Source organism: Malurus melanocephalus, unplaced genomic scaffold, assembly GCF_030028575.1.
Source record: "Malurus melanocephalus ecotype Western Australia unplaced genomic scaffold, MMel_1.1 scaffold_271, whole genome shotgun sequence".
Taxonomy (NCBI): domain Eukaryota; kingdom Metazoa; phylum Chordata; class Aves; order Passeriformes; family Maluridae; genus Malurus; species Malurus melanocephalus.
This window is the reverse complement of record NW_026623503.1, coordinates 4902-17467: the sequence shown is the minus strand read 5'-3', so window position 1 is coordinate 17467 and position 12566 is coordinate 4902. Positions and strand designations below refer to the sequence as shown.

General features: G+C 34.7%; 1 protein-coding gene across 15 annotated transcripts in view; it reads left to right on the top strand.

Annotated features, from left to right (window-relative positions):
• The window catches only part of LRRFIP2 (LRR binding FLII interacting protein 2), a 57305-nt gene extending 45604 nt beyond the window's left edge, over positions 1–11701 (top strand). For 3 of the 15 annotated variants that reach the window (XM_057376166.1, XM_057376154.1, XM_057376158.1), the window contains 8 exons: positions 1425–1517; positions 4637–4738; positions 4984–5116; positions 6358–6407; positions 7834–7954; positions 8920–8999; positions 9897–10001; positions 10739–11698. In XM_057376166.1, coding sequence (XP_057232149.1) covers positions 1425–1517; positions 4637–4738; positions 4984–5116; positions 6358–6407; positions 7834–7954; positions 8920–8999; positions 9897–10001; positions 10739–10849 — 795 coding nt within the window. In that variant the 3' untranslated portion in view covers positions 10850–11698. Of the gene's footprint in view, positions 1–1424; positions 1518–4636; positions 4739–4983; positions 5117–6357; positions 6408–7833; positions 7955–8919; positions 9000–9896; positions 10002–10738 lie in introns of all 15 variants that reach the window. The other 12 variants (XM_057376156.1, XM_057376153.1, XM_057376159.1 and 9 more) reach the window with 10 other exon arrangements.
• The last annotated feature ends 865 nt before the right edge of the window (positions 11702–12566 follow it).

Genomic DNA, 12566 nt, shown 5'->3' with positions numbered 1-12566 from the left:
CCCCTTTTTTCCCCCCCTTTTTTCCCTTGTAACAAATCCACACACCCTAAAATCCCAGATCTATTTTAAGTCTTCATTTTAAAATGGTCCACAAAGAAATATATATATATTTACTGACAACAGTATGTGGGTGTCCATTTCTCAGTGATTTCTTTTGGAAGTTGTACTTCAATTATTATATTATTTTCCCACTGTCTCTTCATTTCAGTAAAAATTAATTACCATTACGTTTATAGGCGAAAGTTTCCACTGTCAGTTTCAAAAGCTGTGTAATAGTTAATTGATCCTTAAATTCTTCACTATGTTCTTGTGCTCTCTAGGTGGTATTACTGTAACTCCAAAAGGCTTCTGAAAAGTCCCAGTTCTGTTTGGAAGTATCATGCTTCATGAACTGGAGTTGATATGATTTACTAGCAGAAGAAAAGGAAAGAGATTATCTTAAGTATCAGTATTTTGAGTCAGACAAATGTTGACAAGCAAAAAACCCTAAAAAATTCTATTGTAGCTCTGTTGCTTGCTCTAAGTTATCTTTGACTTTGCTGGGAATTAAAGAACAACTTTGCATGTTCTTGTTTGGGGTTTTGGTGGGGTTTAAGTGTATGAATCAAGAATATACAGTAGATTTATCTGGACTCTTTGCTTTGGTAGAATGTAGAATGTGTCAAATATTCACACATACATCAGTCCCTTTGAAGATTTGACCCATATTTACCACTTATTTGTGTCTTTTCTGCATCTATTAACACTAACAGAAAATCTAGCTAAAATCATGTAGCTTTTTGCAGAAAGGTATCGTCTTCCATTCCCAGACGTAAATCAAGTTCACTCCTTAGGAGAGAAAAAAATTGCCTCTAGCACTTAAAATTCTTATGTCATCTTCATAGCTAAGAATTAATTATGTTTGCAGGGCAAGCAGCAAAATGCAGTGATAATCAGCTGAAAAAAATGGGACTACACTTAATATATGTGGACATGGTATTAGAAAGCAGTCAGCAGTTGTCTTTGGCTTTCTGGATGTTTGATTTAAACTCTCTTCTTGCAAGATTATTTTATTTTGTAAAACAGTAATAAGACCAGTTGTTAACAGTTCCCAAGGGGACTTGAAGGTATCTGGAAATTACAGCAGGGTAATTATGTTTTTATCCACAGACTACAGTGGGAACAGTCACTAAAGAAAAGTAACTCTAGATGCATTAAGTTTTCCCATTAACATTAATTGAATAGAATTAAATACCACTTTCTTGCATGAATTCATGAGAAATATATTACTTTAAGCTGCACTCTGTTTCTTTAACTTCATACTCATAACCTCTTTAGTTGACTTTTATTACTTAGTTTCCTTTATCTATTTTAATGTTTGGGATTTTTTCCATTTCCTTACTTCTCTTTCCTCTTTTATTCTTCCCTCATCCTATTTACTACAGGAGAATCAACGTATGCAGGAGAATATAGACTCCATAACCAAAGAAGTATTTGATCTTCAGGAGACAATTAATTGGAAAGATAAAAAAATAGGGGTATGAATCAAATATGGGAGGAAAGGTATTTCTTTAATTTAGAAGTAGATGGATGCCCTCTGCACCCCAAGGAATGCTGTATACTCCAAAGAAATGAAGGTCACTCCCAACTTAAATGTATAAAATGTTTTGCAGCCTTTTTTTTTCTTCAGAAATGAGCTACATTTACTTTTACTTGGATTATGATAAGTAATACTAATTAAATCTGAACTGTTGCACATACAATTTTATAATTTTTTGCAAAATATTTCATGTGTGCCTAGAGCCAAATGATATGATCTTGAAATGACTTCTGTAACCAACTGCACATTCCTGTTTTACGCTTCCGATCCTTGCAGGATTGGTTACCTTGGATGCAACACTGAACCAAACTGGTTTTGTGATATGATGCAGGAAATACTTTAGGAATTGAAAGTTGTAATTGAAACAATGTTTTTGGGTGATCTTTTGAGGAGCATATGTGGGGTTCCTGTACAGGAAGAAAAGTGGTACAGGAAGAACTGTGCTGATACTATGCAGCTCATGTAGGTCAGACAGGGTTTATCAGCTTTGCTTCTGGGCAGTACCAAAGTCATAGAACTGAATCAGCCTGACCCTTGGTGATCACTACATGGCTCTGAACTTGTGGCTGTTCTGGGACACATGTAGATTGCGTGGTGGCAATTGGGAGTTAAGTGGAAGTGCTTTAAAAAGGAATTGTCTGCCTCTTAACAGCTCTGGGATAATTTTTCTCTACCTAAATTTTACACTGTATTTCAATATAGGCAGATTTCTTTGAAAATTGTTTTATTTGTTGGAGTTCAAGTCACTTTGAAAAGTTACCTTTTAACTGATGATGCCCAGTTCAAAAGTTAAGCTGTCTTGTACTTATTTCATGTTACAGTCTTCCTTTTTCATCATTAAAAAATTTTTAAAGTTTTCTGAATATTCTTCTGGAAGCTTTTTATCTTTAATTTACCCTATTCTTTTCACATTTATTTCTCACATTTGTATACTGGCCTGTTTCAATTTGTGCAATATTTTGTACTCTTTCAAACATATTGCCAGAGTTAGTACAAGCATATTGCAATGACAAGGAAGATAAATATATTTTCCTTTAGCCAAAATTGCCCTTCCAGTTTGTGTTCCTATAAATGCCATAACTGGTTATTTTTCTAGTTAGTTTTTAACTCTCGGAATTGAAATCTCTTAGTTTTGAAAATGTAAATTGCTGCTCTTCCTCATGTTTATAAACACATACTTTTTCTTAGCTCATAGTTTTTGAGCCTTTCTCCCTAACACTGAGCAGCTTTGCTAATTTTTACTCTGTTCCAGCTTTAGAAGGCTCTGAAAAGCTTTACAAAATAGTTTATAATTAGAATTATAACCTTATTTTACAATGTATACAAGACATTTTGGCTGTTTCAGAGAAAGAAAGGGAGGCAAACAACAAAAATAGTGCAAGTTTGTTTTACCCTTGCCTTATTGTGCTGTCCTGTTTTTACAGTGATTCTGAAGACACTGARTTATAGCTTTGGGTTATATTCCTGAAATATATAGTTATTTTACTGTTTACTGGCTCTGAAATTTAAATTAGTAATGGCAACTCTGAGTTTGGTATAGATTTCATGAAGGCATTTGGAATATTTAGAAAAGAGGACCCCAGACATATCTGCATTGTGTCATATGATCAGATTTTGTCCATACCAGTGTATTAAAACATGCCTGCAAAGCTTTGTTCTGATTTCTGTCCCCTGCCCCAACAGAAGAATTGCAGAAATAGATTTTATACAAAATCCATGTTCATACTAAATTAAAACCTGAACATACAAACTCTAGGATTTTTACTGAAGTTTTGAGTAATGATTACTAAGCTCTACATAGGGGGAATTACATAGTTGTATCAGTTTCCCATCCGTCCCCATCAGAATTTTCTGATTTCCAATGCTTGTGGGGGTGAGGATAGAAAATATGTTTGGGGAAGATCAGCATCATCACAGGACACTGTCAAGTACACACCATGTGTTTGTGATTCTGAGCCTCTGTATCCATTCTCTTAAGAGGACAGCTTACTTCCCCTTCCATCTCTGCCAGTATTCTTCAAAAATTAAAAAGATATATGTATCTTTTAAGTAGAGCATAAAATGTAATGAATAAGGTTCTCATAAATTTAGTGCAACAGCACTTGTTAAACTTTTCTGTTGAAACTGAGTTAAAACATTGCTCTACTGTACAGATTTCTAGATGATCATTAAAATTCAGCATACTGAAGTTATGTGGTAAAGTAAAGTACAGAAGTATATACTTTCATTGCTTTCTTGGTATCAGTCCATTCCTATGCATTCATGCATACAACGTAAGATTTAGTTGTATCATTTTCTTGGCAAAGATATGTGTATACTTTTGCAGTTATTGTATGGTGAGGATTATTTGTAATGCATGCAGTATTTAATGCTGTCCAGTCAAGTGAAAGTGTCTGACTAATTGCGAGGTAACACCACTCCAGCATAGACAAGGAAACCTCTTTACATCCATAATGCACTTTTAGCTGTTGTACCTTTTTGTGCTAAAATAGTGCTACTAGTGTTTGCTGCTTTTTTTTTTTCTTCTAAAACTGGTTGCTTTGGGTTTAGCAAATGGTATTGTAACTCATAAGCAACTAGTAAATAAATTAGTATTTGTGAGTGGGTACATTTAAGGTCTTCTATAATGTATGCATTCTACTTCTGTATCTTATAAAAGGCAGAGAAATTAGTTCAGTGGATGTAATGTTTTAGATCTTCATCACTTGAATTTCAGCAGATTTTATTTCTTGCTGCAGAGTACCTGTATGAATAAGAATGCCTTACTCTGGTACTCAGCTTATCAAAATTTACCAACAAATAGAATTCACTAAATAAAAATCTCTCAAAAAATCTGCTAAGGCTTGACTGAAAAAATAGTCATGACAAAGGCAGCATCAAGCTACAAGGCAGTTACCAGAGATGTATGCTAATACCTATAAATACATATTTTTAAAGCATTTTTAATTTCTTTACTTTTATTGAGCTCTTTATATTTACTTGTGGAAAATCTTTCTGCTATCTGTCATGCTTTTTTTCTCTGTACCATTCTTTTTCTTGCTATCTGCCTGAGCCCAGGCCCTAGAAAGACAGAAAGATTACTTTGACTGCATTAAGAATGAGCGAGATGAGCTCAGAGAGGAGTTGGCTGACCTGAAGGAAACAATGAAGAGAGGACAGGTATGTTGGTAGTAGTTACTTTACAGTAACTGAAATCCAGGCATGAAACTGAGGTCAGTAAAAGAGAGGAAGAATGGTTACTATTCTTGTGCAGTCTGAAAACCTGACCTTAGGATAGGAATAAATGATCCCTATCATTTTAACTGATTCAATGAAGTTGAAAAGCTCTTAAAAAACTTTTCCGTTTATTTATATTTTAGCACTTCTGTTGTATGATTAGTTTATTTTTTCTTTTGCATTTTTAGAAACATGGATTAGTTATAATTCCCGATGGCACACCAAATGGTGATGTAAACCATGAATCAGTGGTTGGTGCAATAACAGTTGTGTCACAGGAAGCTGCTCAGGTCTTGGAATCTGCTGGAGAAGGACCACTAGGTAAAAATACCCTGGCATACTTTATAGAGTTTTTGTCCTTTGATTCCTCTCATTCACAGTGGGTGTGATTTATAGCTGCAGATGCAGGCACCTGTGATGCCTCTGGAATATATGCTTACATAATTTTCAGGATTGATTTTAGTTCTGATTGCTTGTTCTGAGTAAAAAGACAGATGAATCTTTTGAGTGAGAAAAAATAAAGTGTGCTTGGATTTTTGAAACTGATTCATTCTCTTGGTCCAGTTTCTGTTTTAATACTGTCAGAAAACATCTTGCTTAAAAGTGTAATCTTTTTGATTAGTATGTTTTCCATTGTGTTTCATGAAAATTATTCTTTAGAAGTTTGTGTAATCAATGAAGGAACATCAAGTGYAGTGTTCCACCACATTCATTAGAAAAAGAAGTTTTAAAAACATTAAAAATGTGGCAGGGACAACAGAGACACTAATTGAGAAGTTGAGGGTTAAGTTACTTGCTTTTATTTGTAGGCTGAGCAAGTTGTTGTATGCAATGTCAATCCACTGTAAAACTCTGTTAGCGAGTAACAAACCTTCTCTGTATACTTAGATTATACTTATACATAATATGTATAGTTATGTGTTTTTGTATTGACAGAAATTAGATTTGATGCATATTTTTGCTATGACTCCCTCACASGGAAATGCAAATGTCATTATGCTTCATTTCAATCAAAGTTAAAATTTCTAAGGGAGTTGCTCTAGTCTTAGTGTAGTGTTGCCTGTTTTGTAGCCATCTTGATTTTCAAAGTAGACATATTGCTGCATTCCTGTGGGTCCTTTCCCAGGTACTTTTTTGTTGTTTGGGAATACTTTTTGCAAACTTTCTGAACATGTGGGGATGCTTAGTGGCTTCTCTGAAGAGACAACAACCTTCAAATGAGCCAAAGAAAAGAATACACAATCAGAAGAAAATTCCATTGGAAACTGGGTCAAAATTGATTTCGTATTAAAAATCCTCAGTTGTTAATTTGCTTTGAAGATTTACTAAACTCTGAGGTCTTGCTTTCAGAATTGTTATTCTAATACAGTGTGAATAAAATACTTTTCCCTTTTTTCTGCTATTAACTGAAGGTGGTTGTGTTATTTGTGAATATCAAAGTTTTATGGTCCCAGTGCTATTTGCTTTGATGAGCATTTCATTTGAAATTGAGCATGAAGTTATGAAAAACATATTCATAGTTACAGATTTATCTGATTTTTAATTGGGTTCTTTGGTTTTAGATATCAGGCTACAAAAACTGGCTGGAGAAAAGGAGGAATTACTGTCCCAGGTAAAATAAGTTATTCATTTCAGAAATAGACCTTTGTGTATCACTTTGCAGAGTATTTATATATAAGTAATAAACGAATGTTAAGTACCAGAGGTGCTTAATCACATACATAAGCACTAAAGCAAAATAAGATACTCAACTATTTACCTCACTGACTACCAGGAATTTGCAGTTCCTCTTGCTAGTGTCCTTATCCATGGGACTTTGATCTTGGTTGGTAAAGAAAACTGGTTAGCTGAAATCTAACTTGCTCCTGATCCTACTATTAGTGCACTTACTTCTCTTCCTTTTATTTTGTCTTATGCAGAAATACTAAAGTCAGTAAAATTACATTCTCATATGCTCAAGTGGAATTTTCTTGTTTCATAAAATTGCTGAGTGATACCATTTCACTGAACATTTTAGTTACTCAAAGAGAAAATTAATATTATCAGTCATTGTGTTTAAATACAGCTGTTTTGAGAAGAAAGAACTCATGCGAACATATGACCATTGAGCAATTGCTAAGAATGCTATAGTTTTTGCCCTTCTAGATGAAGGCATTACAGATTTAAACAATTGTTGTCAACATTTGTTTTTGCTGTGAATGTTCCTTAATTATAGTATAGATACGTGTTAGGAATACCAATAAATTATAGTATTAAATATATATAAATATGAACGCACATTTATCCCTGTATAATTTAATAATCACTGATCATATATTTGATTTCTATCATGAATGTGGGTTTTTGCTAGTTAACTCACCTACTTCTAATCTGTAGGGCAATATTTTTATAGGAGTGTCAAGAAAGTAGCTCGTACTTCTTTCATAATGTCCATATACAGAGGACATTAGCTGAGAAATCTATGTTCCCTGACTACTGGAAAAATATAGAGACAGCTGCTGTAGCATGAAATGGAACTGTTAAAGAACTAATGTGCTCTACAGATTTGCCTAGGACCACTGTTTCCATGTGGTGTATGAGAGACGACCCCCTTAAAAAGCTGCAGATTATTCTCTCTGTAAAATCACTAGGATATTGTTCTATATCTTCGTGTGTGTTTAGAGTGGAAAAGACATGCAGTAGAAGAAATTTATAAACATAAATAGTGTATAATACCATCTCCTCTTCTGAAAAGTGAGCTCTGTTAGTTACTGGGTGTTCCTGCAGTGTGCAGATAACCCTTTAGCACCGGCCAAACTGGTGGATTTGGGTTGTGCATTGACATGCAGAGAGTACTTGCCCAGTGATGGCAATGGGGGCCTGCAGCCACAGTCCTCAGGGACTGATTCTCCTGCATGTCTCTGCTATTCTTGTTTACAGAACMTTCTCAGCCAGTGGCATCACAGGACTACTCTGCCTTTTTACCATTGAACATTTAGATACACAGCTACTGAACTTCTGGGAGTCTCTTTTTCATAAAGGAACACTTCCTTTTTCAGGTTAGAAAACTGAAGATTCAGTTGGAAGAAGAACGACAGAAATACTCTAAAAGTGATATCATGAATCCAGATTTCATAGGCTTAGAGAATGGCGCTGACTTGCAGCTAATTGAAATGCAAAGTAGGTATATGGTTACTGTTAAAAATTATTCTTGCAGAGATGACTTCCAACTCCTTTTGTTCGGCAATAGTAGTATTGTGATTGACTGTATTGTTGAACAGATAGGTTTTTGTTGGTATGGAATTCCTCACTGCAGGATAGCTTAAAAATCTACCTCTTTCAGTATTGAATAACAACATTCTGGGAAGTTACTTTTCAGTTGATAACCTTACCTAGAATAGGTGCCACTACTTGAATACAGTTTTAAGACAATAGAATTTCAGCTAAGATTTTAAAAATATAAATTCTACCTAATGATTTTGTTCAGTCTTTGATAGAGAAGCTTAATCTAGAAGTCTTGAAGCAAAACATGAAAATTTATTTAACATAATATCTAGCATTGCTTCATAAAAGCATTAAACTGCTTTTCATTTCAAGCAAGCTATTTCTTCAGCTGAAAACTTACTTGTTTGACAGACTGTCATTTAGTATGCTTGTGTCAATGAACATGAACAAAGCACTGGCAATGTGAGGGCTCAAACACCAAARTAATTTGCAAAGCTCATTAGAGTTTGTCAGTCAGGTTCAAGCCTTGTGCTCCTTAATTTTCAACTATTATTACAGATGTCTAAGCTGAATGCTGCTTTTATTATGTTTATTGTGGTCTGACACATTTTGCAGTGTATTGATTATTATGTTCATTCTGTTCTCTAAGGAATTAGTTTGCTGATCTAAACACATGTTTTAAAAGGTGTGTATCTCATTGGTGCACCTGAGATTTGAGTGCACACATTTATAGAGACAGTAGTTGTGTCCTCTAGCTAAAGGAAAGTTTCCTTTCTATTGTCTTGAAGATTGGGAAATCTTTGTGATTCTGTGTATGGGCTTTTCAATAAAATGGTCTTTTAAATGAATTTTAATTAAAAGGGAAACTGCCAGTTTAGAGAATTGCTTTTACTAACATATTCATGTCAATTTTTGTCTAGGAGATGCCAACAGACAAATTAGTGAATACAAATTCAAGCTTTCAAAAGCTGAGCAAGATATAACTACTTTGGAACAAAATGTAAGTGTCTTTCTTCATGTTTGTTATTGCACTGCACACTTCTACAATACTTTTTTCAACATAAACTATGATAGCATATTTCATGATTTGATTTACTGTTTGATCTTTGTTTGCATAGAATGACACATTTTTTCTTACTTCCTGCAATTAAATATCTGTGCACAGTCTAACCATAAGAGAAAATCTACCAAGTTGCTGAACTATACCATGTTATTGACTTAAAAAATGTGATTGTTTTCATAGATTTATAACTCTCGAATTTTAGAGAGTAAAAAATGTACCTTCCACAGTGTTTACTACTTTCTTACAAGTAATTAAGGTACATAAATTGGTTTTCTTGAACTAGTATCTTTAGTTACTCTTTGTATTCTGCTTTACTACTGTATTTTTGGAAATTAACTACAAATTATTACCTAAAAATTACACGAAAGATTATAATTTAAATCACAGATGCAGATCTTTTCTCTTTTGCACAGGTTCAGTCTAGTAGCCTGTCATGTGGATTTAGGGGTAGCAAGGAGCTTTAAATAGAACAATTCAGCGTGAGTGAGTTTTAACATCTGCAGGTTGCATTCAGGATTTGTCTCAAACCATCTCTTTACTACTGAACTCTGTGCTAGGGCTCAAGATTCCTTTCATCATGTCCTGATAACAATTCAGACTCCCTTCTACTTTGCATCTTTTCACATGGTTTCTGCTTTTCAACCTTCCACTTTCATTTTTAATCCCATGTGTTTCCCACTTCTTGATTTTTCATATTCTAACTCCTCTCTCTCTGCTTAGTTCTTTAACCTTCTGTATCATCTCAGCTGTGTCCTGGGAAGAACAGCTGGTGGCAGGTGAGGCCCAGGTGGAACACCTGAGTATTTGTTCCTTTTGTCTTGTTTGGGTTTACAGATTGGACGACTTGAGGGGCAAGTTGCAAGGTATAAAAATGCAGCAGAAAATGCAGAAAAAGTAGAAGATGAACTTAAAGCTGAAAAAAGGAAGCTTCAGCGAGAGGTAACTGACTTGGTTTCCTTTCTAGTGGATTGTCCCTTTCAGTCTTGAGCAGCTCTGTCTTTTGCCTTCAATATAACTTTTTTTTGTAATCTTTAATTACAGCTTTTAAGTGTTTTTTGAGATGTCATTCAAGTCTCAGTGTTAGATTCAGAAGACATCTGGCACATCAAAGTAATACTAACTATATTTCAATGCTGTACTTCCTTGAAAGGAGCCATCTAAGTGGTATTTTTTCTAAATGTGATAACTTGTAATATATTAAAATAATCCTTCTACAAAAATGGCTAGAGAGATGAATTGTCCCTATGTCAAGTGACAGGTTGGGAATTGCACTTCACAGGATTCTGGGAAGAAACTTTATCTAATTGAGTTGTTGATCATTCTTGATTAAAAGCTGCTGCATCCCTAGCATGATGCCCGCTACCTATGATGGGAGTACATGTCTGTATGCAAGTAATAATGGTGGAGAGTACCTATTTCTAGGTAAATTGTTTTCATGTAATGGGAGGTTGCAGGCACCTAGTTCTATTGGAATTAATACGCTTCATGTTTCAGTTGCTTCACAATTAATTTTAACAGTTTAATTCTGTTTCATCTGCCTGCAATAATGAAAGTGTTGTATCTTAACTTCTGTGGCACTCTTAGGAAACATACAATACTTGTATTCGTTTGCAAATCTTGAGAACAGCACGAGGTCCAAATAAATTAAAGTGATCATAATTTTTTTCATTTTATAGTTAAGAACAGCACTCGATAAGATAGAAGAGATGGAGATGACCAATAGCCATTTAATGAAAAGGCTGGAGAAGATGAAAGCAAATAGGACTGCGCTTTTATCTCAACAGTGAAATGGAAATTGAAAATACAATGCACTGCTCCTTGAATAACTAGTCCCTAGCTTGTTTATAAATACAGACTTCCATTGGCACAAACTGTATGAACACTGAGCTGTTCACTGGTGGTTTAGTTTCATAATTGACATACTTTTTGTAATTTATGAGAGAATGAAATATAGTTTGAATTCCTATGTGAATGACAGCAATTTTTCAGTAGTGTTTGATTCTAGAGTCAAAGGTAAAGCACAATGCTGTATGTTTTTACAACTGTGGAATCAAGTTTACTCGTGATCTCTTTTGGCTGCTTTAATGATGCTTGATGCTCAGCATGAATTCAGGACAGCTGCATGAATTCAAGACACTGTATTATGAAACTAACATATACTTGCTTAAGACATCACACAGCACAAGTGCCTTTTATCTGGTGCAATTTAGACTTCATTGTTGAAATAACCTTTGAAACCAAATAGCGTTTTATTTTAAGATACATTTGGTGTATTCCCTAATCTTTATACATTTTGAAAATACATTTTTTAAATATTTAAATTTATAAGAAGAAATAGGGACTGTATATAAAGATCTGCTTCTTTTGCAGGAACACATCTGACTTCTACATAATTTTGGCAAATACTAGCCCCTGATGCTCTTAGTATTAAGAGTGTGGATTTAAAAACTGAGATTGTTCACCATCAAATTATATGTCATCTGCTAAGTCCAAATTGAAATTTTATGGTGCAAGGAAAGGGGTGAGAAATGTGGCTAAGGAGTTTATTAAATGGACACTTTACTGACCAAAACTGGATGTTTTGTGTTTTCTTTTGAATACTGAGATGCTAACAAGACTGAGCAAAATCTGTAGAATAGTAAAATCTGATCTTCATATTCTTAACAAGTATCTTTTTGCCTTTGAAAGAGTGTGTTTGAATTTTTTTTCTTAACCTCATCTGCTACTGTTTTACAGTACTGCTATGGAGCAGGGAAGCTGCACAAGGAACAAGGTGTTTTCTGGAATGGTGTGGTTTTTGTCTGGAGCATACGCTCTGTAGACAGTGAATACTATTCAGATCTTCGATTATTCAAGGTGGCACATCACAAATAGAAAATCAGTAGCTCCTGCAGTGGTAATTCTGAAGTGTTTGAAGCRGCACTGCTTCTGTGTTGAACATTCCTTGAGGCCAGCAGGAGCCTTGGTCTGAGAGAAATAATTCTTTTGAACTTGTATCAGGTGCTTTCCTCTTGGAAATTGCTGATTTTTGGGAGTATTTCTGAAAGCAAGCAGGTTTCAGGACCTTGGCAATCCAGAGGGTTAGGACCTCTGCTTGACCAGATCCGTTTTCAAAGAATAGCCATTTTGACAGTGTAAAGCTAAAGATTTCTGTCTCTGGATGTCTCCTGGACTTGGATAATAAAATTTCTTCTCTGATGAGATACCTTGTAAGTAGCAGATCTAATTAGGCCTGCTTCTTAAATAGGAGACAATTACAGTTTGGTGATTACTTTATCTGTGCTGTTAACTCTTTGTCTTTTGTTGGGTACTTATTCAGGATTCTTGATTAGTTCTTWGTGGTCAGCATTCCAAAGATAAACGGATACTTTGGAGATTTTCATTGCATTTGTTTACAAAACTCTGATAAAACCTTATTTGGCATGTGGTAGGGCAGCTATCTCCTCATTCACTTCCTCTAAACCACCCCATTGAAGCTGGATATTTTATGGCACAGGGAAATCT